The 27,039-nt window shown below is 35.5% G+C and overlaps 1 protein-coding gene across 17 annotated transcripts in view; it reads left to right on the top strand.

Annotated features, from left to right (window-relative positions):
• The window catches only part of CCDC18 (coiled-coil domain containing 18), a 130,451-nt gene that overhangs the window by 55,121 nt on the left and 48,291 nt on the right, over positions 1 to 27,039 (top strand). For 16 of the 17 annotated variants that reach the window (XM_049714062.1, XM_049714067.1, XM_049714082.1 and 13 more), the window contains 7 exons: positions 6,225 to 6,359; positions 6,530 to 6,607; positions 11,194 to 11,310; positions 16,961 to 17,128; positions 20,032 to 20,174; positions 23,111 to 23,274; positions 23,492 to 23,705. In XM_049714062.1, coding sequence (XP_049570019.1) covers positions 6,225 to 6,359; positions 6,530 to 6,607; positions 11,194 to 11,310; positions 16,961 to 17,128; positions 20,032 to 20,174; positions 23,111 to 23,274; positions 23,492 to 23,705 — 1,019 coding nt within the window. The remainder of the gene's footprint in view (positions 1 to 6,224; positions 6,360 to 6,529; positions 6,608 to 11,193; positions 11,311 to 16,960; positions 17,129 to 20,031; positions 20,175 to 23,110; positions 23,275 to 23,491; positions 23,706 to 27,039) is intronic. The other variant, XM_049714081.1, reaches the window with a different exon arrangement.

Here is a 27,039-nt window from a genome sequence, read left to right as displayed (position 1 = left end):
TTTCATTTCTAATTTTCTCGATTTGAGTCCTCTCCCTCTTTTTCTTGATGAGTCTGGCTAATGGTTTATCAATTTTGTTTATCTTCTCAAAGAACCAGCTTTTAGTTTTATTGATCTTTGCTATTGTATTCTTTGTTTCTATTCCATTTATTTCTGATCTGATTTTTATGATTTCTTTCCTCCTGCTAACTTTGGGTTTTGTTTGTTCTTCTTTCTCTAGTTCCTTTAGGTGTAAGGTTAGATTGTTTATTTGAGATTTTTCTTGTTTCTTGAGGTAGGCTTATATAGCTATAAACTTCCCTCTTAGAACTGCTTTTGATGCATCCCGTAGGTTTTGGATCGTCGTGTTTGTTTGTTTGTTTGTTTGTTTTAGTTTTGGCTGCATTGGGTGTTCGTTACTGTGTGTGGGCTTTCTCTAGTTGTGGCGAGCGGGGGCTACTCTTCGTTTTGGTGCATGGGCTTCTCAATGTGGGGGCTTCTCTTGTTGCGGAGCACAAGCTCTAGGCACACAGACTTCAGTAGTTGTGGCGCACGGGCTTAGTTGCTCTGCAGCACATGGGATCTTCCCGGACCAGGGCTCGAACCCGTGTGCCCTGCATTGGCAGGCGGATTCTTAACCACTGTGCCACCAGGGAAGTCCTGGATCGTCGTGTTTTCATTGTCATTTGTCTCTACGTATTTTTTTATTTCTTCAGTGATCTCTTGGTTATTTAGTAACATATTGTTTAGCCTCCATGTATTTGTATTTTTTACATTTTCTTTCCCTGTAGTTCATTTCTAATCTCATAGCGTTGTGGTCAGATGCTTGATATGATTTCAGTTTTCTTAAATTTACTGAGGCTTGATTTGTGACCCAGGATGTGATCTATCCTGGAGAACGTTCATGTGCACTTGAGAAGAAAGTGTAATCTGCTGTTTTTGGATGGAATGTCCTATAATATCAATTAAATCTATCTGGTCTATTGTGTCATTTAAAGCTTCTGTTTCCTTATTTTCATTTTGGATGATCTGTCCATTGGTGTAAGTGAGGTGTTAAAGTCCCCCACTATTATTGTGTTACTGTCAATTTCGTCTTTTATAGTTGTTAGCAGTTGCCTTATGTACTGAGGTGCTCGTATGTTGGGTGCATATATATTTATAATTGCTGTATCTTTTTCTTGGATTGATCCCTTGATCATTATGTAGTGTCCTTCCTTGTCTCTTGTAACATTCTTTAAAGTCTATTTTATCTCCAGAAAGTGGACATAGAGGGAACCTACCTCAACATAATAAAGACCATATATGACAAACTCACAGCAAACATCATTCTCAATGGTGAAAAACTGAAAGCATTTCCTCTAAGATCAGGAACAGGACAAGGATGTCCACTTTCACCACTCTTATTCAACATAGTTTTGGAAGTCCTAGCCATGGCAATTGGAGAAGAAAAAGAAATAAAAGGGATACAAGTTGGAAAAGAAGAAGTAAAACTGTCACTGTTTGCAGATGACATGATACTATACATAGAGAATCCTAAAGATGCCACCAGAAAACTACTAGAGCTAATCAATGAATCCGGTATAGTTGCAGGATGCAAAATTAATGCACAGAAATCTCTTGCATTCCTATACACTAATGATGAAAAAATCTGAAAGAGAAATTAAGGAAACACTCCCATTTACCACTGCAACAAAAAGAATAAAATACCTAGGAATAAACCTACCTAGGGAGACAAAAGACCTGTATGCAGAAAACTATAAGACACTGATGAAAAAAAGATGATACCAACAGATGGAGAGATATACCATTTTCTTGGATTGGAAGAATCAGTATTGTGAAAATGACTATACTACCCAAAGCAATCTACAGGTTCAATGCAATCCCTATCAAATTACCAATGGCATTTTTTACAGAACTAGAACAAAAAATCTTAAAATTTATATGGAGACACAAAAGACCCCGAATAGCCAAAGCAGTCTTGAGGGAAAAGAACGGAGCTGGAGGAATCAGACTCCCTGACTTCAGACTATACTACAAAGCTACAGTAATCAAGACAATATGGTATTGGCACAAAAACAGAAACATAGATCAGTGGAACAAGGTAGAAATCCCAGAGGTAAACCTACGCACCTGTGGTCAACTAATCTATGACAAAGGAGGCAAGGATACACAATGGAGAAAACACAATAAGTGGTGCTGGGAAAACTGGACAGCTACATGTAAAAGAATGAAATTAGAACACTCCCTAACACCATACACAAAAATAAACTCAAAATGGATTCGAGACCTAAATGTAAGACTGGACACTATGAAACTCTTAGAGGAAAACATAGGAAGAACACTCTTTGACATAAATCACAGCAAGATCCTTTTTGATCCACCTCCTAGAGTAATGGAAATAAAAACAAAAATAAACAAATGGGACCTAATGAAACTTAAAAGCTTTTTCACACCAAAGGAAACCATAAACAAGACGAAAAGACAACCCGCAGAATGGGAGAAAATATTTGCAAACGAATCAACGGACAAAGGATTAATCTCCAGGGCTTCCCTGGTGGCGCAGTGGTTGAGAGTCCGCCTGCCGATGCAGGGGACACGGGTTCGTGCCCCGGCCCGGGAAGATCCCACATGCCGCGGAGCGGCTAGGCCCATGAGCCATGGCTGCTGAGCCTGCACGTCCAGAGCCTGTGCTCCACAACGGGAGAGGCCACAACAGTGAGAGGCCCACATACCGCCAAAAAAAAAAAAAAAAAAAAGATGAATCTCCAAAATATATAAACAGCTCATGCAGCTCAACATTAAAGAAAGCAACAACCCAATCCAAAAATGTGCAGAAGACCTAAATAGACATTTCTCCAAAAAAGACATACAGATGGCCAAGAAGCACATGAAAAGCTACTCAACATCACTAATTATTAGAGAAATGTAAATCAAAACTACAATGAGGTATCACCTCACACCATTTAGAATGGGCATCATCAGAAAATCTACAAACAACAAATGCTGGAGAGGGTGTGGAGAAAAGGGAACCCTCTTGCACTGTTGGTGGGAATGTAAATTGATACAGCCACTATGGAGAACAGTATGGAGGTTCCTTAAAAAACTAAAAATAGAATTACCATATGACCCAGCAATCCCACTACTGCGCATATACCCAGAGAAAACCATAATTCAAAAAGACACATGCACCCCAATGTTCATTGCAACACTATTTACAATAGCCAGGTCACAGAAGCAACCTAAATGCCCATCCACACACGAATGGATAAAGAAGATGTGGTACATATATACAATGGAATATTACTCAGCCATAAAAAGGATCGAAATGGGGTCATTTGTTGAGACGTGGATGGATCTAGAGACTGTCATACAGAGTGAAGTCAGAAAGAGAAAAACAAATATCGTATATTAACGCATGTATGTGGAACCTAGAAAAATGGTACAGATGAACCGGTTTCCAGGACAGAAGGTGAGACACAAATGTAGAGAACAAACGTATGGACATCAAGGGGGGAAAGCCGCAGGGGGATGGGGACGGTGGTTTGATGAATTGGGCTATTGGGATTGACATGTATACACTGATGTGTATAAAATTAATGACTAATAAGAACGTGCTGTATAAAAAAATAAATAAAATTCAAAAAAAATAAAATAAAATGAGTCTCTTGTAGACAACATATAGGTGGATGTGTGCTTTTCTCCATTCTACCAATCTGTGTCTCTTGGAGAGTTTAATCCATTTACATTTAAAGTAATTACTGATAACGAGGGACTTCTGTCATCTTGCTTTTCTTTTTCTATATGCCTTCTAGCTTTTTTATCCCTCTTTTCCTACATTACTGTCTTCTTTTGAATTTAGTTGATTTTTTGTACTGAAATTTTAAAATTCATTTCCATTTGTCTATATTTTATGGCTATTTTCTTTGTGGTTACCATGGGGATTACATTTAACATCCTAAAGTTATAACACTCTAATTTGAATTTATGCCACTCTAATTTCAATAACATACAAAAACTCTATTCCTTTATAGCTTTATCTCCACACCTTTTGTCACAAACTTACGTCTTTGTACATTGTGTGCCCCAAAACAAACTGGTAATTCCTTCAAAAGGATTAGTCTCTTTTGTAGAAAACAAGATTTGGAGTCACAAACTAAAGTTACAATAATACTAACTTTTGACTAATAACTTTTTTTTCCTTTATTTGTATTAGTCTCTTAAATCATTTAGAAAACAAAAAGTGGAAGTTTCAATCCATTGTTACGATAATGTTAGGTTTTACAATTGCCCATGTATTTATCTTTATGAAGATTTTTATTTCTCCGTATGACTTCAGGTTACTATCTAGTGTTCTTTCATTTCACCTTACAGAATTCCCTTGAGTATTTCTAGCGGGACATGTCTAATGGTCACAGCCTCCCTCAACTTTTACCTGAGAATGTCTTAATTCCTCCCTCACTTTTGCAGAACAGTTTTGCCAGATAGAGGATTCTTCATGGACAGTTATTTTTTTTCTTTTGACTATCAGCCTACTGTCTCCTGACCCTCAAAGTTTCTGATGAGAAATCTGCATGTAATCTTATTGAGGATCCCTTATATGTGATGATTTGCTTATCTCTTGCTGCTTCAAGATTCTCTCTTTGTCATTGTCTTTTTCTTATTCCTTTTTTTTTTGTCTGTGCCACGTGGCATGTGGGATCTTAGTTCCCCGACCAGGGGGCCAGGGATCAAACCCGTGCCCCCTGTGTTGGGAGCTTGGAGTCTTAATCACTAGACCACCAGGGAAGTTCTTGTCATTGTCTTTTGAAAGTTTGATTATAATGTGTCTCATTGTGGGTCTTTTTGAGTTCAACTTACTTGGATTTTGTTGAGATTCTTGGATGTTTATATCATTATTTCATCGAATTTGGGACATTTTCAGTCATTATTTCTTCAAATATTGTCTCTCTCTTTCTCCCTTCCTTCTGGGACTTCCATGATGTGCATACTGGTGTGCTTGATGGTGTCCAACAGGTCCCTTATGTTCTGTTCACTTTCTTCAATCTTTTTTCTTTCTGTTCCTTTAATTTCTGCTGTGTAATTTATTTCATTTGAGTGTTTTCATTTCACAGTTCTTTGGTTTTAGTATTTTCTAGTTAACCTGTTGCTGCTATTATCACATATGTATAATTTTTATATACTTGTGTATATAATATGCACAAATATACATATAAACATATCAGTTTACTCATGTTTTGTCTTCACAAAAGTTTTTTGGTCATTTGATAACACCAGTCAATTAGTGGTGAAGTTGTAAGGAGTGAGACTTACACATTTCTAGTGAAAGTATAAATTTTGATGCACTTTGAAGAGAAATACCTAATGAAGTTAGAAATGTGCATATCCTACAACCAGGAAGTCCACTTCTAGGTGGTATGTTCTAAAGAAACCCCTATACATGTGTATAAAGAGACATGTACAAAGGATGTTATTGTAACATCATAATAGTGAAAAAGCAATATCTAACTGTTTCTGAGTAGAAGAGTGAACAAACTAGTTTGTTGTTACAATGGAATACTGTATTATCATAAAAATATGAATCCACATATGGATACATGGATAAATATTTAAAACAATATTAAGTGAAAAAAATAAGTTGCTGAAACTTGCAAAAGTGTTGATATTGTCTGTGTGAATTTTCAAAACAAAATTATGTTACATATTGTTCATGGGTCTACATATATAGTTAAAAGCACAAAAAACATGTATGAGAATGAAACACACCAGAGAATGATATAGAACAATTTCAACATAGTATTGGTGAGGGAGGGAACATAGTATTGGCGAGGGAGGGAAGGGATAAGATATGGACTTGTGATTTCATTTCTTCTCTAAAAGGAGAGAAACTGAAGGAAATTTGGCAAAATGCAATAAGCTATGTAATTTCAGTAGTAATTTAAATTGTGAGTGTTATGTTTTTTCTGTGTACAGTTGACCCTTGAACAATTTGGGAGTTAGGGGTGCCAACCCTGGGCAGTTGAAAATCCACATATAACTTTACAGTCAACCCTTCCTTTCCATAGTTCCCATCTGTGGATTCAGCCAACCGCTGATGGTGTAGTGCTGTAGTACATATTTATTGAAAAGAATCCATGTATAAGTGGACTCAGTTTAAAACTGTCTTGTTCAAGGGTCGACTGTATTTAAAATGTTTCAAATTTAAAAAAATTAATATGAAAATTAATAAATCCTGTTTCTGTGTTTAGCTTGAATCTCAACTAGAGAAAAAAGAACAACAATTTAAAGAACAAGAAAAGACAATATCCGTGTTGCAGCAAGATATAATATGTAAACAACATCACCTTGAATCACTAGACAGACTCTTGACGGAAAGCAAAGGGGTAAAATCATCTTTATAAAAGTGCTGTTTAAAAGCTGACCAATATTTTAAGTTTATGTTTCTTTAACATACCTTTAATTCTAGTCAAATCAATTGTTTAACAACCTGTTACTAATGCTAAAATATTTATACACGTACGTATATTTTTGCTACCAATCTGTATGTTTTCAGGAAATGGAAAAGGAAAATATGAAGAAAGATGAAGCTTTGAAAACATTACAGAACCAGGTATCTGAAGAAACAATCAAGGCTAGTATGCTAATACTTTAAAATTTTTTCTTTTTCTTTTTATTTATTTTTTTTTCTTAATGGAGACATTCCTGTGGCTTTTTAGTTTTCTCTATAAATTGTAAAAAAAAGTTTACTTAAAAATAAAGTGGTAAAAATTTTACCTAAGTCAATGAACTTAGTTTCTTTAAGTAGTATATTTTTCATTGTGAATTATGATCTTAATTATTTGATAGTTGATAATCTAGTCTATAGATTATCTAACTTCTTTTCTTTTTATAATACCTTAAGAAAGATTTTTTTAACAAAAAATGTGTTTTTTAAACTGTAGCTACTTACTAACATTACCAGTAAAAAAATTAACAAAGGAAGTGAAGAGAGATGAAACTACAAACAATACAGTTTTGCTTCTTTTTACTAGTTCTGCTATATGATTAAATAGGGAATAAATCCAGAATTTTTGGGTAAAATACAGTTTTGTGGCCAGGATAACCTTATGGTTAAAAGTATGGGCTTTGAAGCTAAACTGACTTAGGTTTTAGTTCTGGCTTCAGTGTACTTATTAACTGTAACCTTGGCTAGGTTATTTAAACTCTGAATGTTAATTTCTTCATCAGTAAAATAGGGATCACAATGCCCTAGAAGAGGTTGGGTTTGAGGATTAAATGAAATGAGGTACATAAAATACTTAACACATACTAAGTTACTCAGAGTTTGCTAAGTAATTACCATATATTCAGTGTTTTCTTCTTTGCATTTTTAGTGCTAAAAATAGCTTCAAATATGCTGTGACCTTCATTCTGTTATATATGGATTAAATTAAAGGATATTTAAAAAATCCAATGTTATTTACTTTTTGCCTAGTACTCTGTTTTTCATCCATTTTGTGACCATGTATACCCTCGTAAACCCAATTATATGTTTATCCATAACTTTCCTATAGTATTCTCCAGAACTTTTAACATTTAATGCCATGTCAGTTCATTTCCTCATGTAAAAATAACCTCTAAGATCATTAATATTTAAAAAATCATTATTGTACAAAGGTTGTAGGCATGTTATAATTTCATTAAAAAAAATCCATCTTGCCACTTAACTCCTGTTTTTCATTAAATTACCTAACACATCTAGCCAGGCATCTGGTAAGTTATTTTCATTTGTTAATAATCAGATATGAGACAGGAAGGAAATCAGCTAAAGAATGAATTATGATGTTAGGTTTTATTCCTTTGGTACCTTTAGTAGATTTGCTTTCATTGAAGCTATACTAAATGATTCTTTTCTTTCTTTCTTTTTCTTTTTTTTTTTTTTCTTTGAGATGCACTGTGCGGTCTGTGGGATCTTAGTTCCCTGCCAGGGGTGGAACCTGGGCCCTCAGCAGTGAAAGCACCAAGTCCTAACCAGTTGACTGCCAGGGAATTCCCTAAATGATTCTAACATATCAAATAGAAGTTTGAAGTATATTTCTCTTTTCTTGATTATGTCATTACCACCTTCTTTCTTGACTTTTGGCCATGTCCTTTTGCATGCCTCAGTTTGTTCTTTGCATAAAAATTTTGAAATTTTCTATCTGCAGGAGAGTTATAAGGATCTATAAGTTTAAACTTATATCACTTATAGAAGTATGATAATGATAGCTGGAAGACTGATGGGAAGTTTATGAACTGGTAACAAAAAACCCAATAAATTAAAGCAATTATGTTAGCTGCTATTAAATAGAAAACTGAGAATGTACTTATTAGTGATTTCATTTGTTTATTTTATTTGTTTTGCTTTGGTTTTATTTTCCACTCTAGATTTTTGTGTGTGTTTTATTTCCCCAAAGAAAGTTAAAGTTATAAGTAGAAAAAAAAATAAAAAAGACTAGCTTAGGTGCTTCTGTTGAAAGTAGGTAGCGTAGAGCCCCTATGTGGTTGCCTCCAGAATATGCCCCCGAGGAGGTTCTTTGGTTTAGCAGAGCAGTGTCTTTGTTTTGATTCTATTCATTCATGTACATATATATACATGTATATTTATGAGTGGTTTGTACACAGTGAATGATGTTTATTTGTGTGAGATTTAGAGTCTCAAGCTCTTTGTTCAAATGAGAAATCCAACAGAGTAGTAGATGTTTTGGTTTTTATTATTTATTAATTAATTTATTTTTAATTAAGTTTTATTATGAAAAGTTTCAAACCTACAAAATGAAAGACTAGTACAGAGAACAGCTGTGTCCTTTCATTTAGATTTACTGTCTTTTAAACTCTAACCATACTCACTTCATCTCTCTGCACACACACGCACATGCCTTCTTGCACATGCACCCACCCAGTCCCACAGCCACTCACACATTTCCTTTTTGCTAGTCCACCTGTGAGAAGGTTGCAGATGTCATGATACTTTACACCCTTAATACTTAAACTTGGGTCTCATATGTATAGAAACTTTCTCCTACCTGATTACACCATCTCTATACACCACAGAAAGTCAACATTAATTCAGTAACACTATTCAACATACTGTCCATACTGAAAATTTCCCAATTATTTAAAAATGTTCTTAATAATCTTGCTACTCAAAGCATGGTCTAGCAGCATCACTATCACCCGGGAACTTGTTTGACTTGCAGAATATCTGACCTACTGAACAGAGCTGGGACTAAAGTGAAGCAAGGGAGTGCCTCTGGCATACAATTTAAGGAAACATTTATTCTCCGGGTTGTACAAGTGAAGGGTAGGCATTTGCATGATCCTGAGAGTGAGTACCTCCTTGAACTTTGAGCCCTAGAACCTCCTTTGTCTCACCCTAGACCTGGCTCTGGTTCTGAATTAAGGTGTCCAGGTGATCTGTGTGAACATTAAATTGTGAGAAACACTACTTTAGCTTGTTCCTTTTCTTTCCCCAATTTAGAATGCAGTCATAATTCATGTTTTGCTTTTGGCTTTTTAGATTCCCCTAAACTCACTGTCTCCTATTGTTCACGACACTGAATCTTTGGAAAAGTCTAGGTCAACCATAATAGCACACACACCACAACTGTGGATTATACTGTGGGTTATACAGTGTCCTTCCCACTGCTTCACATCAGGAGGCACATAATTTCACATCACCCCATTATTGGCTTTGCCAATCTTGACACCTATTATTTAAGGTGGTTACTGCCAGATCTCCCTATTTTAAGGGCATAATTTTTCCTTTATAATTAATAAGCAATACATAGGGTGATTCTTTGAGGCCATGTTCAAAGACCTGTCCCTCAACAAACTAATGACCAATGGTTTTAACATCTAGTGATGAATCTTGCCTGATTGAGTTTTTACGTTGTTAATTTTTATCACATGTGATGTTCTTACGGTCATAGATTTTTTTTTTCTGTGTGTGGAAGATGATACAAGTACCAATGCTTATTCTCATGCTTAATAAAGAAAACCTGTAAATATTTATACCTCTCATAAAAGACTTTAAAAATTATTATTAGGGTAACAGTTTATTAACAAAGATAATTAATCAAAATTATAAGCTTTTTAACTGTTAATGGTTATATTCACAGGCTATAGGGACGGGCTTTGAAAACTGTGTCTTTCAGTTGTGTCTCTTTTTAGAAATAAGAGTTGCAAAGATAATTTCATGATGTAGAATAGTATCTGGAAGAGGGAACATTTTTCTTTTTCTCCTTGTTGAAATTTCTTTCACACTTTCATGACTACTTACTAGAATGCTATTAGCGTTGAGGAAAGAAAAAAAATACTCCCAAGAAGCTCAGAAATACAATAAGGAAAAGAAAGGAACAAGACAAGAATGAATCTTATTAACAGATGGGATGTGGAGCATGTGTGCAATTCTGAAAAATTTTACTGAATTTGAGTTGCTCTTTGCTCATTCGCTCTTTAATGTTGAGGTAGCGTGAAGCATTTGCAGCTTTATGAACACTTGAACCAAGTTACATTGCTGCCTTTCTGGAAATGTTTTCACTGATTCAGAGCAAAAGCAGCCTTCTCCGTCTTACCTAAGTTTGTTTTTCATTAGCCGACAAAAACATTTCATTTTCTTAGTGACTTCAGCGTATTCAGAATATTCGCACTATAGCATTTTTAACACAATACTCCAGTTTGTACTCACTTTATTATTTTTCTTGATCAAGGGAACTTAAGGAATAGGTTTAAATACTGCTTACCTTTTTAGGTAAATGTTGCAGGGTGTCTGGCCTGCAGGTCCTTGACAATTGGCCCCAGTCTATCTTGCTAATCCCACCCTTCCAGTACCCATCTCTTACAAATTCATGGTTTTGGTACCCTAAGCTCCTGCCAACTTCTTACCATTCCTTTTCACAGTGCCTTGTCTCTGAATGTACTCCCCTCTTCCTAGAATGCCCTTCTTCACTTGTTCATGTCCATTTATTCTTCAGGACTCCAGGCACTGGTTTCCTCTTTGGTTTCCTAGTTTGCAGTAATAATTAGTTTTCTAAATAAATCTCTTCTTTAATAGCATTTTATATCCTAAGTTGGACTGTATATTCACTGGTTGAAGCAGTGAGGTAACATTAGGAGATAACGCTGTAAAATATTGAGCATATAATAAGCACTCATTAGTACTGGTTGATTTTCCTTTTTTGCTTTTTTTCTGCTTAGGTCAGACAACTAGATTCAGCATTGGAAATTTGTAAGGAAGAACTTGCTTTGCATTTGAACCAATTGGAAGGAAATAAAGAAAAGTTTGAAAAACAGCTAAAGAAGAAATCTGAAGAAGTAAATTAACATTTCCTTTAAATATAGCATATTTTTCAAGTGATTTCTTTTTGAGATATTGTTTATTTTCAAGATACTTTAAAAGTACATTTTTATATAGCTGATATAAAAAAAATTTTCCAGTAAAACGTAAACTCCAATTTTATATTCTTTTTTAAAAAAATAAATTTATTTATTTATTTATGGCTGTGTTGGGTCTTCGTTGCTGCTTATGGACTTTCTCTAGTTGAGGAGAGTGGGGGCTACTCTTCATTGCAGTGCACGGGCTTCTCATTGCAGTGGCTTCTCTTGTTGCAGAGCATGGGCTCTAGGTGTGCAGGCTTCAGCAGTTGTGGCATGCGGCCTCAGTAGATGTGGTGCATGGGCTCCAGAGTGCAGGCTCAGTAGTTGTGGTACACGGGCTTAGCTGCTCTGCGGCATGTGGGATCTTCCCAGACCAGGGATCGAACCCATGTCCCCTGAATTCACAGGCGGATTCCCAACCACTGTGCCACCAGGGAAGTCCCCAATTTTATATACTTTAAGAAACAAACATCATATGACATATAAAACACAAAATATGACACCTTAAAATTCTAATTCTATTACTTATTTTTAGGGAATCAGGAGATTATTGTTGATCACAGAGTAATTCTAATATAAAATGATTAACACTTAGAATATTGTTTTAGATTTAGAGGTATAAAATTCTTCAAAATTTTTCCATTTTGTTTTTTCTTCCTCTATTTGAAGGATTGAGAATTAGGTTTATAAATTCAACTTTCTTTATTGAGAAGAGTTTCTCAGATACTAGATAGAAGACTTTTCTTGAATTATCTTATTCATCTCTGTATGCTCATTGTCAACCACTTTGCTTTCAACATAATAGGTAGTCACTAAATATTTGCTGAAAGGAATAATCTTAATGAAGAATTCCTTTATTTCTTTGTTAGAATTTATAATATATATATTTAAACCTTCACTTCATGTTTAGAAATAATCAACAAATCGGACTTCCCTGGTGGCACAGTGGTTAAGAATCTGCCTGCCCATGCAGGGGACACGGGTTCGAGCCCTAGTCCAGGAAGATCCCACATGCCACAGAGCAGCTAAGCCCATGCGCCACAACTACTGAGCCTGCGCTCTAGAGCCTGCGAATCACGACTACTGAGCCTGTGTTCGACAACTACTGAAGCCCACACACTTAGAGCCTGTGCTCCGCAACAGGAGAAGCCACCGCAATGAGAAGCTTGTGCACCGCAACGAAGAGTAGCCCTCGCTCGCTGGAACTAGAGAAAGCCTGGGCACAGCAACAAAGACCCAACACAACCAAAGATAAAAAATAAATAAAATTAAAAAAAAAAACAAAAACGTTTCTTTAAAAAAAAAAAAATAGTGAACAAATCTTCATCAAAGATGCATCACAGGGCTTCCCTGGTGGCGCAGTGGTTGAGAGTCCCCCTGCCGATGCAGGGGACATGGGTTCATGCCCTGGTCTGGGACGATCCCACATGCCGCGGAGCGGCCAGGCCCGTGAGCCATGGCCGCTGAGCCTGCGCGTCCGGAGCCTGTGCTCCGCAACGGGAGAGGCCACAACGGTGAGAGGCCCGCGTACCGCAAAAAAAAAAAAAAAAAAAAAAAAGCATCACATAATTATATAACTTCAGAGGTTAAAACAAAAACTTTGTATTTTATATGGACCTGTCTTCTTCCTTCTACTTCCCCTCATGAAGGTTTTTATAGCATCTTTCACAGGTGGGCATATATTTCTGTATTCCAATATATGGAAATTAAACCACCTAAACTATAGATACTTATACTTTTTAGAATAGGAGTGTGATTTTTTTTTTCCAGCGGGATCTTCTTTAAACCATTATTTAGGCATTTTTAAATTTTTATTTACTTATTTTTTGGCCGCACCCTGCAGCATGCGGGATCGTAATTCCCTGACCAGGGATCAAACCGATGCCGCCTGCAGTGGGAGCTCAGAGTCTTAACCACTGGACTGCCAGGAAAGTCCCTATTTAGGCATTTAAATTCTATAGCCCTCACTGCACTCCAGCATAAATGGACTTGGCAGAGATGGAATCTGGAGACAGGCAGTGTTTGTAATCAGAGAGTTTGTTGAGTTTTAGAATTTGTATTCTTAGAAATAGCATCAGAGACTTGGGTGAATAAGAGGCATTTACCCAAAATGAACTTAGAACTTTTTTCAGAATAGCAGGAAGTATAAACCTAGGCTGGAACTGAATTAGAAATCAGAAATGGTAGTCATGTTTGTACAACAATACTAGAGAAAAAGTAAGTAAGTAAATTAGAAAGATTTGCAGCCCTTTTATTGCTGATGAATTATTAGCTCAACTGCATGTGCATTGGCTTACTTACTTAAAAGATCATCTTTCACTTCTTCTTGTGTGTTGATAAGAAACATGGAGAAAAATCCAATTACTCTTTACCTTTTTTTTTTTTAGGTACCAATCCATACACTTATTTAGTTTTGGCTTATTTGTCTTTAGAGCAAATTATAATATCTTACAGAGAAAACTCTTTCTAACACTGGTTAATAGAATTAATATCTTATAACAGCAGAGTTATGAGATTTTCATCATATGTAGCTAGGTTTTAGAAAATATGATTTAATTCATAGTGCATCCATTCTGTTAGTAATACGTGATGTTATAAAGATATTTTACCAAATCAGTAGGCAGTCCCGAATCACATACTAGCTGAATAATTAAATGGCCCCAGAGCATATAGATAGAAAGCCAGCTGAAAGAACTACATGTTGATAATCCACCACACAAAGCTAATAAATATGCCCCTGAGTTTTTGCCTCAGGCAAATATTCTTTTCCATATGTTGAAATAAATAAATTTATGATGAAAATAATAGTGACTTGGGGGTCCTGAATTATTTTGAAAATATTTTAATTTGTATTAAAATGCTTTAAAAAGTGATAATGTATGTGTTCATGCAGAATTACATTGTCAACATGATAGAAGAAAATAAACACAAAATAGATGTGAATAAGCCAAAACGTTTTCTGCGTAAAGCATTTATTCAGCACGATCAGTCATTTTATTGATAAATGCCTTTATTCAAATTGATGGACTTAAATTTTGCAAAGTTGGCATTGTGTCAGTAACTTTTCTGGGTTATATTTTATTTTTTAGTAATAATCATGAGAACGTTTTTGGATATACATTAATATTAGATAAAGCTAATTGTAAAGTAGATATTATAATGTAAATTCTACTTTCTTCTTGACTTTAATTATAAAATAATGAATTCTTTAGGAAAAGTTTATTCTCTGAATATGATAATAACTTAGTAGAGAATATAATGTCAAAACTATTTGTCTTATATTTACTTTTAAAGTCAAGTGGAAGTTAAAGGGTAGTAGAGTGAAATGCCAGTATAAATTAGATAGATGTAGGTTAATTTTTGTGAATTAATATTTGTGATACAACTAATATGTTAGATACTTCAGTATTTTTAATGGAAATTATTTTGCTAGTGGCTAGATTACTAAAATAAATTTTTTAATTGTTCTTATGTGGTATGACTTTCTTAGTGTTTTGGTTAGGCTTTATCTTTTTTCTAATAGTTTGTCTTATTTTAATACTTTGTCCATTTTTTTTTTTTGATTAGGAAAGTAAGTATAAGACAGCATGTTCCAGTAAACAAAGAATAGTATATAAACTTATAGGCAAGTCCGTTCTATATAAAGTAAACTACAGCAGAGCTGTGATCTGTAGTTTTCTCAGGAGCTAGCAGGAAAAACAAAACAGGTGTCACTGATACCTATTTACACTAAATAAATTATTTTCATACAGACAACATTAAGTAAAATAGATTAGCATTAAAAAGAATTATAATAATATTAGAAATTGGATAGTTGCCTGTTATATGTAAGGTTCTCTAAGTTTACAGTGTCATCATATAATGAAGAAGTTTGAAATTTAAGAGCTTCTTATCATAAGCAAAGGCTATTTGGCCCCTAAGCCTTTCATGATGCTGCTGAATATTCCACTGCTGTATAATTAGAAAAAACCAAGTCACGATTCTTCTTCACTGTTTCTTAGGAGTTTAAAATTACTTTCTTCTGGGTTGATATTTATTAGAAAGATTGTTTGCTTTAAAGGGATGGGTTTATTTTCCTTCATTTTAAAAAGTTATTACATAAGCAACAATAAGAAATCTTTTGAAGAAGATTTACTTACAATTCACTCTAATACTAATACTCTCTAATACTTTTCACTTTTCTATTTGCCTGAGTGTTTTTCATATTAATGAAATGTGGGATTTTTTTTTCACTTTATTTTGTAAAATTTATTTGTCACTGTCCTTTAAATTATGATTTTTTTTTTTTTTTTGGCCATGCCATGTGGCTTGCAGGATCTCAGTTCCCCAGCCAGGGATTGAACCTGGGCCACTAGGCCACCAGTGAACTCCCTAAACTGTGATTTTAAATGGTTGCATCTTTTTTTTTTTTTTTTTGCGGTACGTGGGCCTCTGACTGTTGTGGCCTCTCCCATTGCGGAGCACAGGCTCCGGACGTGCAGGCTTAGTGGCCATGGCTCATGGGCCAAGCTGCTCCAGGGCATGTGGGATCCTCCTGGACCGGGGCACGAACCCACGTGCCTGACATTGGCAGGCAGACCCTCAATCACTGTGCACTAGGGAAGCCCTAAATGGTTGCATCTTTTAAAATCAGATTTATATATCATCATTTAGTAAACCTGCCCCTTACTTTAGGAACAGGTAACAAATATTATGAAATATATATGAAATTATGCTGTATTATTTATAGAATTTTAAAATGATTTGGCACTTTTTAGTATTTGGATTTCTTGGACAAAGGGCATTTTTTTTCCTTCTTAATAGGTTCTCCCAGATAACTCTAAAGGTTTCATTTAAAGCAATTTGGGGGATCAGCATATTCAAGTCCTAAATATTTGGAGTGAATAAGTGCAATTTCTTAGTTGGTATTGTTTTCCTGTATGTTTTTTGGAGCGTGAATATTCAAGAGTGCTTGCTGGGATATTATTTTACAAACAATGGCAATGATAGCAACAATAATGTACTAAATAGCACCTAACATTTATACAGTGTTTTCATGGTTATGGTTTATTATCAATAAGAGAAAAAGATATATCAAATGGAGTGTGAAGAAATCCATGGCTTCCTATATTTTCTCCCTTGTTCTGGGAGAAGTCACGCAGAATAAGCTCCTTTTTGTAGCAGTGAAATGCGGCAACATTTATGCAGTACTTCTGCCCAGGGAAGCCTGCTTATGACTCAAAGTTCAAGGTTTTTTATTGGGGGCTGGTCACATAAGAACAGCCATAAGTATCAGAATTCCAAACTCCTAGAAGGAAAGCATGATTTGGTGCCCTAGCCAGGGAAAACAGTCTCATCACTTAAGGAATATTTCAAAAGCCACATTCCCAGACATCATCCAAGAACCAACCCTATTAACAGGCCCTTCTAACATACCTCCCCATCAGAAAAATGAGCCCTGCCCTTCCACATAATAAATTATAGCTGTGAATACAATTGTCCCATATGACAAGTGAGGGTAATTATCTAATAAGGTAGACAACATTGACATTTTATTGCTTTTTATTTGAAATATGTCATTATAATGAGAAATGTGTATATTTGTTAGGTATATTGTTTACAGAAAGAGCTGAAGATTAAAAATCACAGTCTTCAAGAGACTACTGAGCAAAATGTTATTCTGCAGCATACTCTTCAACAACAGCAGCAAATGTTACAACAAGAGACATTTAGAAATGGAGAGCTAGAAGACATTCAAACTAAACTTGAAAAACAGGTATATATTATTGGGCAAAATGGTTTTATGAAATAGAAATTTTTTTAAATTGATAATAGATTTTTTTGCTAGTTATGTAAATTGCTGTTTAACCTCAAAGATACCATATTATAAGAAATATTCTAAATTAACATTGTAAAATGTATAAAGTTTTATTCCAATGTAATGTGATCGTGTAATACCGTGGGCACATTTTTGTCACTCCATCCAACTTAGTTATAATTTAGTCTTCTTTATTCAGTTTTTCCTTTTTGGACCTGAATATAATACCTATCTGAATCATTATAGCTTTCAATTTCTTCATTTTGGATCAGGAGATGTGTGATAATCCCTAAAGAAATGCCAAGCAATGCACTAAAAGAAAAATCCCAAAGGAAACTACTCATTTTAAAAAATAAGTTATTACTCCAAAGAAAGAATCCTAGGAAATTTTATTCTAGAATCGAATCTTTTCTCTTTCATTCATTACCAAATTCATCTGAATTATTCTGACAGATATTTCACATTTTTTGTTTTGTTTTCCTCTCATCACACTTTACAGAAAAGTATAAATTAGAAAATGATAGTTCCCAGTAACCTCACTACACCTCACTTTTTGTCATTTGTATGACTTTTTAATCTATGTATTCTAACTTCATCCTCAGCCTCTCCAGTGGAACTAAAGAATCTCTTCTCTGCACATTCAAATATATCAGGCAGGTATTCTGTATTTTCTTTTTTAGAGACATCTGTCCTGTGGCTCTCCATCCCTTTTGTTTAAGTCTAGACCTACTGTTTGCTATGCCTGTTGTACAGCTTCATCCTGAGGCATTTCTTCATCTCATCTGTTATTTGATTCCCACTTTCTAAATCCCTTGTCAGTGACTCCAGTTTTTGTAAGATTGATTATAATTCTTGTTCTTTCTGAAATTGTTTTCATTTCTATAACGGTCTTACGGTTTTCTTCTGAGTTTTTTTTTCCTTAAGTCTATCAATTCCTTTGTATTTTTCATTTGGTTATTTTATTTCTTCATGATCTTTGTTTTAAGAGATTTTTATGTCTTGTTTAATTTATTTGAGGGTCTAAAAAGTTTATATCTAAAAATTCCTTCAGTATTTGGAATAAATTTTCCAGCATATATTTTTTCTACTTTTTATTCATGTTCCACTATGCACAGGTTCCGTGTTGGATTTATTCAGATTGTTATCTTTAGATTCTTTCTGCTTATGAGTGTGCCATTTAATCAAACACAGAATGGGTAGATTTTCCCTAGTTCCCTTTCCTTTTTACCTGGGTACTATTTTAATTTTATATTTGGAACTTAAGTTGGGGGTGTGGATATTAATGACTTATAATCTGTACTTAGTTCTTCAATGAGAGGTTTTAGAAGAGCAGGGAGGATATCAAAGTCATTAGCCAGATATTAACTTTGAGATCACAGTCATGTAAATGTTCATTGAAAATATGAAGTGGGACTTCCCTGGTGGCACAGTGGTTAAGAATCCACCTGCCAATGCAGGGGACATGGCTTCGATCCCTGGTATGGGAAGATCCCACATTCCACAGAGCAACTAAGTCCGTGCGCCACAACTACCAATCCTGTGCTCTAGAGCCCACAAGCCACAACTGCTGATGCCTATGTGCCCTAGAGCCTGCGCGCCGCAACAAGGAGCCCACGTGCCGCAACTACTGAAGCTTGCGTGCTCTAGGGCCCACTGCTGCAACTACTGAGCCCACATGCTGCAACTACTGAAGGCTGCACGCCTAGAGCCCGTGCTCCGCAACAAGAGAAGCCACTTCAATGAGAAGCCCGTGCACCGCAACGAAGAGTAGCCCCTGCTCGCTGCCATTAGAGAAAGCCTGCGTGCAGCAACGAAGACCCAATGCAGCCAAAAAAAAAAATTGAAAAACAAAAAATGAAGTGGCTGAGGTTAACTAGGGAGAGAACATAGAATGAGGGGTGAGATGCCTGACTTTGACAGAGCTCTGAAGGATACAGTACCTGGAAGCCAAAGTAAGTATTTCATGACTTAAAGGATGATAATTGGTGTCATGGGCTGTTGCAATCAGTGTCAAGTAAATTGAAAGTTGAAAAATGTCCATTGGAATTAGCTGCATGGAAGCCATTGGTGACACAGTGTAGTTTCTGTACAGTGTCTAGATTGCTATGGGTTGAGGAATGAATGAGAAAGTGAGAAAAATGATACAACAAGCATAGAAAAAATCTGAGAAGTTGGGCTATAAAGAGGAGGAAAGAAATGGTGGTAGTCGGAAGGAGGTAGAGGTGTGGAGGAAAGTTTTTTATGATAGGAAGGTCTTGAACATGTTTAAATGCTAATATAAAGAAACCAGAAGAAAGAGAGATTGAAGATATAGCAGAGAGTAGAGGTAGTAGTATGAGGTTCCTTAAAAAGTGGATTGGAGTTGAATCCAGAACGCCTATGAAGCAGTTTGACTTACATAGGAGGAAGAATACCTCCTGCAATGTAGTAAAACAGGAGGAATGAATAGGAGCAAATGCAAGTTGTAACGTTTGAGGGCAGATGGGAATTCTAGGAATTGGTATGAGCCAATTTGTGAAGAAGGAGAGAAACATAGTTTGACAAGAGAAGAAAGAGCATTTCAGATGAGGATGATGAAAAGAGGAACATTTACCATTATTCTGTACAATTCTTTTAAGTCCTATTTTAGTGTTATGATGTGGTCACTTCTATAAGTATGTGTGTGAATGAAATACCTTTCTTATTAAAAATTGTTTTGCTTTCATATTTTCAAAACGTTGTTTCTCGGTCTATACTTTGATTTTTGTAATAACATCTTGAAACTGATAGGCTAGGCTACAAATTTATATAAATATTTTTCTTCTGAAAAATGTTGAACTGTGTTTGAATTTAAAATACTTAACTGAAAATTGCTTTACAAGGTATCAAAACTTGAACAAGAGCTTCAGAAACAAAGGGAAAGTTCAGCTGAAAAGTTGAGAAAAATGGAGGAAAAATGTGAAGCAGCCACATATGAAGCAGATTTAAAAAGGCAAAAAATTATTGAACTTACTGGTACTGCCAGGTAAAATGAATATGTTAGTTTATATTTGTCTTCCTGCTTTAACATCAGTCATATTTGAGTTTCACTATCAGATAATGTTCAGTGAAGTGTTTGCTAGAGGAATTAATTTCTCTACGGTGTGTGTTCCTATAGCATTGTTTGCACCTCCCTCATATCCCTCATGCCTTTTAGTATTATAAGTTAATATCCTTTTCTCTCCTACTATATTGTAGTTCCTTAAGGCCAAGATAATATATGGTTTAATTTAAGGGTCCTCCCACAACAATCAGCATAGTTCCTTGTACCTCATAGGCACTCAGCAACTGTTTTATTAACTTGAATTGTGAAAGTGTCAGGCAAAGATGTACTCATATAGAGGAATTTTTCATGGATTCTAATTGTTTATGGGAGGGAGTAAATTAATAGAAGAAAACAGTGGTCTCAACATTGACTGAACATTAAAATCACCCAAGGAGCTTTAAAAAGTACTGATGTCTAGGTCCTACCTCTAAAGATCCTGATTTAATGTGGCTGGGCTGTGCTAAGAAATCAATAGTTATTTGGTCAAGAAAGGGAATTATGAGCTGAAAGTTATACCTAGCTTCCCCAGACCTCTTATACTTTGTCGACAAGAGTTGACATAATTAATAATAAACTCTTAATTAGCCCACCATTCTACCAACAGGAATAAGAGTTAACTTATGCATTTGAACTTAAACCACAACATCCTCAGACTCCCTCCCCCCCTCCGACAGGAATAAAGGTAGGGCCTTTGTGCTTTGAGTAGCAACTTGCTTACCCAGATATCCTCAACTCTGTCAGTGGGGTCAAGAAGATATCCTATGTTTAAGACTAAGACCACAGTTCTTCAGACCTTCTTTCTGCCATTGATATTTGTCTATCCACTAACACAGCCTCACCACCAGTGTGTACCTTAATTCCACAAAAACTAATCAACATTGTAACTTTATCTTTGCTTGTGCCAGATTCCCCAGAAGCATCAGATTTCCAGGCGTTAGATTTACCCTCATCTCTCTTACTAAGTCCCAAAAACCTCCTCATGTATTTTCTTTCCTTTTCCCACCGCATCTGAACTTGTGAAAGATTTCCACTTTATCCTCTGGAATTTACAGTCCATCCTGAAAGACATTCCCTATATTCTCTATCTCTTCTTTTCTCTTGCTGTAACAGAAATGTGACTGTCCCCTGAGGACATTGCTTCTTCCCCTGCAGCTCTCTAAAGTAAAAACTTTTCCCCATAGTTCTTGTACCACAGGATTGAGATGGGAAATAGTATGACATACACCATGAACCTCATGTCATCAGATCATATCATCCCTCGTTGTTGCTGACACCTACAGGCCACCTGACTTACATAGCTCTTTCCAACACTACTCCTGTCTTTATTCTTGGGGATTTCAATATACATCTATCTAGCTGATCCTCAGTCACTCACTCACATTATTTATCCTAGATCTTATCGTTTCTAATATCTCCATTATTTCAACATAATCTGAATACTATGCATCTACCTCTATATTATTACCTCATTCCCTTTAATATCCCCAATTCAACAATTCTTTGATGTAACTAGGACCTCTGATCTATCAGTTCTACCACTGTCTCATTCCCTAATGCCCTTTCTCCTCTCTTAACCTAGCTTAAATTCTAATTAATCATTAAAATCACTGATTTACATAAACCCACAACTCCTTTACCTCTCTCTTACTTTGTGTACACAGAACTAAAAATCCAACTCAGACTAATTCATGCTTGCATCTTTACAGAGGCTGGAGAAAAATATAACGACACTGACCAGTCTTACTTTATACCCATAACTTCAAAACCTTAGGCATTTTCTTAATGCTGTCTGTCTGGCAATCATAATGTTACTTACTCTTGTAGAGGACTCTTTTACACCTTTGCCTTTTCTTTCAAAACTCTAACAACCCCTCCCCAATCCTTGCTCTCACTGATGATCTTGCTTTTGTTTCACTAAGAAAATTGAAATAACTGCTTCTTTCTTTTCTTACTCCCACCCTTTGACTTCTAGACAAAAACTCTTCTTAATTATAGCTAATAGGCACATTCAGTGGGTAAAATAAGTTCTAATTACTAGTAGGAAGCTTATGAACTAGATGAATAAACTTCATAAGAAAGATATATCTAGTTCCAAGATCTTCTCTTCATGAAGCAGGGTTTTTCTCTGTTCCAACTATTGCTTCTTTCACTTCTGAAACTATAATTTATAAAACTGTTTTTCTCTCCCAAAAGGGTTTAGAGTTAAAATATATCTGTTATATATCTCTGTGGATCTGTTTTAAAATTAAAATATCTCAGGGATTTTCCTGGTGGTCCAGTGGTTAAGACCTCGCCTTCCAGTGCAGGGAGTGCGGGTTCATCCCTTGTCACGGAGCTAAGATCCCACATGCCTCGCGGCCAAAAAGCCAAAACATAAAACAGAAGCAATATTGTAACAAATTCAATAAAGACTTTAAAAATGGTCCACATCAAAAACAACAATCTTAAAAAAAAAATTAAAATATCTCCAAATAGAAAGAAAACAAATACATTGAGCACCTTTTGTGTGCCAGGTAGTGTACTAGGTAAATACATCATATAGTTGTGTTTAGTGGCATGTAATTGGTACAGAATTACAATCTATTAGTTGGAGCATTTTTAACAATATAATAGGTGATTTAAGATTCTGACTAGACATTTTTTTTATACAGCAGGTTTTTAATTAGTTATCCATGTTATACATATTAGTATATATATGTCATATATAGTATATATATGTCAGTCCCAATCCCAATCTCCCAATTCATCCCACGATGACTAGACATTTTGCTGATATTTGTCTTTATATAACTTGCAGACTTTGTTCCGTCAGAGATAAGTTAGTTGATTTTTAAGTTTCCAAATTATTATTTATTTTATTTTTTGTTTTTAATTAGGCAAGTAAAACTTGAGATGGATCACTACAAAGAAGAACTGTATAAAATGGAAAAAGAAATAAAGCACCTAAAACGAGATGGAGAAAATAAAGCAATGCATCTCTCTCAGTTAGACATGATATTAGAACAGACAAAGACAGAACTAGATAAGAAAACAAACGCTGGTAAGCAACAGGTTAGCTCAGCTTAGCTGCCTGCATTTGTATATTTAAAGAAATGGAATAAAGTGAGAATTTGAGATGACGGGGAAGGGACAATCAGTGGTATTTTGCCTCTTATAGATGAATAAAACTGGATATTCTTAATTATAATTGCTTACAAATTTCTGAATAACAAGTAGTTTATATATATAATTCTAAAATTATTCTCTGCTTTTAACAGTGAAGGAGTTAGAAAAGTTACAGCACCACACTGAAACTGAACTAACAGAAGCCTTGCAGAAACGGGAAGTACTAGAGACTGAACTACAAAATGCTCATGGAGAATTAAAGAGTACTTTAAGACAACTCCAGGAATTGAGAGATGTTCTACAGAAGGCTCAGTTATCATTAGAGGAAAAATACACTACTATAACAGATCTCACAGCTGAACTTAGGTGAGTTAAATACTAAAAAATGATATCACAGTTACAGGTACTTCACTTTATTACCCTTAGTCCTTGGGTCATACTATAGAGTTTGTTGTTGAATTCTAGATGTCCAAACTTCTCAACTGCCTTTAGCTCACTGTGTCTCATCCTAGGCAGTTCATCCCATGCTCCATCTCACTAATATAGCTGTTGCTGTTGGCTAATACTTCCATCCTTGTTCTTTGGACCATTTTACATTGGCCCTCCCTGTATCCCACAGTGATAAAAAATGGTTGGACCAGCATACAGCACTGATTAATAGAAAAATAATATTAACAATAACAATGTTGTTCTTTGTGTTAAGCCCTAATTTTGTGCCAGGACTATGGCAGGGACTTCATATATGATCTCAATCATTTCTTTACAACAAACCTATGAGTTGCTTATTATCACCCTTTTATGCTTGAGAAAACTGAGGCTTGAGAAAATTAAGTAAAATGCCCAAAATCAGATAGTAGGGTCCAGAGAGGGGAGTGAAACACAGTCTGTCCAACTCTAAAGTCTGGTTTCTTAGATTAGCAGCAATAGCATAAAATGCTGTTCCAGTACACATCTGTGGTGAGTAGGGGTGGAGAGCCAGACTGGAGCCAAAGTGTAGGAAATGGATTCTGAAAAGGAAAACAGACCAGGATGTGAAATGTGTAATGAAAGAACAGGATAGAGAGAAGCAAGGTGACCCAGAATCTTAGATATTGTAACCTTTGGTTCAGAGCAGGACCCCTTCTCTTTTCTACCCACAAATTCATTCTTGGTAAATTTCACATAGCTTTAAATACTATGTGTCAGAGACTTCCAAACCCATATCTCTAGAAAGACCTCTTCTCCAAACTCCAGACTCATATCTAATGACCTACTTGTTATCTCCACTGACATATTTTAAAGAGGCATCTTAAACGTGGCTAAAACAATTCATTTTTTTTACTCATAACCCTGCCCTTCCTCCATCTCATTATTATGGAGTTGCTTAAACCAGAAATCTATAAGATTATTTTTATCTCTTTCCCTCCCTTTTTTCATCCAGTCTATTAGCAAGTCATGTCAACTTTATTTCTAAAACATATTCTGAAGTCTATTGATTTCTTATTTTTTCTACTACCACCTTAGCACAAGCCATCATCATCTCTCACCTGGTCTGTTGCTGTGGCTTCCCACCTGGTCTACCAGCTTAAATTCTTGACCTTCCCCACAATTCATTCTCCACAGAATTGATTTAAGTTTATGATTCAAAACATAAATCAGATCATATTGCTTCCCTACTTAATCTTCTAATGGCTTCCCAAAAGATTCAGAATAATAACCAAGCTCCTTGGGAAATGTAAATCAAAACCACAATGAGATACCACTTCAATCCGACTAAGATGGCCATAATAAAAACAAACAAAAAAAATCCAAGCAGAAGGGCTTCCCTGGTGGCGCAGTGGTTGAGAGTCCGCCTGTCCGTGCCCTGGTCCGGGAAGATCCCACATGCCACGGAGCGGCTGGGCCCATGAGCCATGGCCACTAAGCCTGCGCGTCCAGGGCCTGTGCTCCGCAACGGTAGAGGCCACAACAGTGAGAGGCCCGTATACCACACACACACACAAAAATCCAAGCAGAAAATAACAAATGGTAAACTAAAAAGGTTACAGCCTCTGTGGAAAACAGTGTGGCAGTTCCTCAATAATTTAAACATACATTAACCATATAACTCAGTAATTCCACTCCTAGGTAAGTACCCAAAAGAATTGAAAACAGGTGTTCAAACAAAACTTTTGCACAAATGTTCATAGTACGGCTATTCCCAATAACCAGTAAGTGGAAACGACCCAGCTGTACACTGATAGTTGTAAATGGATAAACACAGTATGGTGTATCCATACAAGGAATATTAATCAGCCGTGAAAAGGAATAGAGTACTGAAACATGCTACAACATGGATGAACCTTGAAAATATTATGCTAAATGAAAGAAACCACATATATGTTGCATAATTCCATTTATATGAAATATCCAGAATTAGCAAATCCATAGAGATAGAAAGCAGATTAATTGTTGCCAGGGACTGGGGGAAGGGAGAATGGGAAAAACTGCTAATGGATATGGGGTTTCCATTCAGAATGATGAAAAAGTACTGGAAATAGTGGTAATGGTTACACAACATTGTGAATGTACTTAGTGTAACTGCATTGTACACTTTAAAGTGGTTAAAATGGTAGATCTTATGTTATATGTATTTTACCACAATCGAAAAAAAAAAATACAAGCTCCTTTTCCTGTAATACAAAGCCCAAGGTTCCTGCCTACTTCTCTGGCCTCATTTCATATTGTTCTGCTTGCTCCTGGCTTTTTTATTGTACTTAAAGTTTACCAAGTTTTTTCCCACCTTAGAACTTCTGTCATAGCTGTTTCTTCGGCCTGAAATAATGGTTGTGTGGCCAGCTTCTTCATACCCTTCACATTACCTCAAAGCGCCCTTCCCTGACCACCTATTCTAATATAGCCTCCCAGTCACGATCTCATCACTGTATTTAATGTTCTAACATAGCACTTTATATTATATTTTTCATGTTGAGTTGTTTATTATTTATAGTCCATCTCTTGACCTAGTAGAATGTAAGCTCTATGTAATGAAAACATCTATCCTGTTGCCTATTAATTCCACTGTACATAGAACCTTGACATATAAGAAACATCCAATAAATATTTGCTAAATGATTAAGGGAATGAATGGATAAAAGAAGTAAAACAAAACTTAAAATTCTAGCTAGTAGCTGAATTTTGGAAGCGCAGCTATTCATATAGACAGCAATTAGAGCTATCTTTAGAATTCATTTCATATTACTTTTAGAACATAAGTTTCGCCTTGTATGAACTCTTCAGGCTTTTAGGAGAACAGTAAACATCTCATTAAAGAAGTTCAGAATCTGCTTTTTAAAGTCAGCACCTTTATTATATTGTTTCATATTTAAGATTGGAAAATCATATGAAGATTCAAGATCAACAACATTTTCATCCTTTGTGATATCAGAACTTAGAGTTTGAAATTAAAATTCTCTGATCAGAGGCTTCAGAGTGATATAAATATTAAAATTGTATCATTTTAAGCATTTTTATATATAAAATTATTCATAAGTTAGTGTTTTAAGAGGGCTAGAATTTATAAAAATACATTAAAAAAATACATTTAAAATATTTCTATATTAGACTTCAATACTTCACTAAATGTAAGGTGTCATTTTGAGTAAAATTTGCATGAGAAATACAGTGGTCGTTTACTGAGCTTTGGATATCAGGGACATCAATCATGAGATAAATGCCTCGT

The sequence above is a fragment of the Orcinus orca genome, chromosome 1 (assembly GCF_937001465.1).
Source record: "Orcinus orca chromosome 1, mOrcOrc1.1, whole genome shotgun sequence".
Taxonomy (NCBI): Eukaryota; Metazoa; Chordata; class Mammalia; order Artiodactyla; family Delphinidae; genus Orcinus; species Orcinus orca.
Note: the sequence above shows the minus strand (reverse complement) of the source record. Positions and strands in the feature narration are given on the sequence as shown.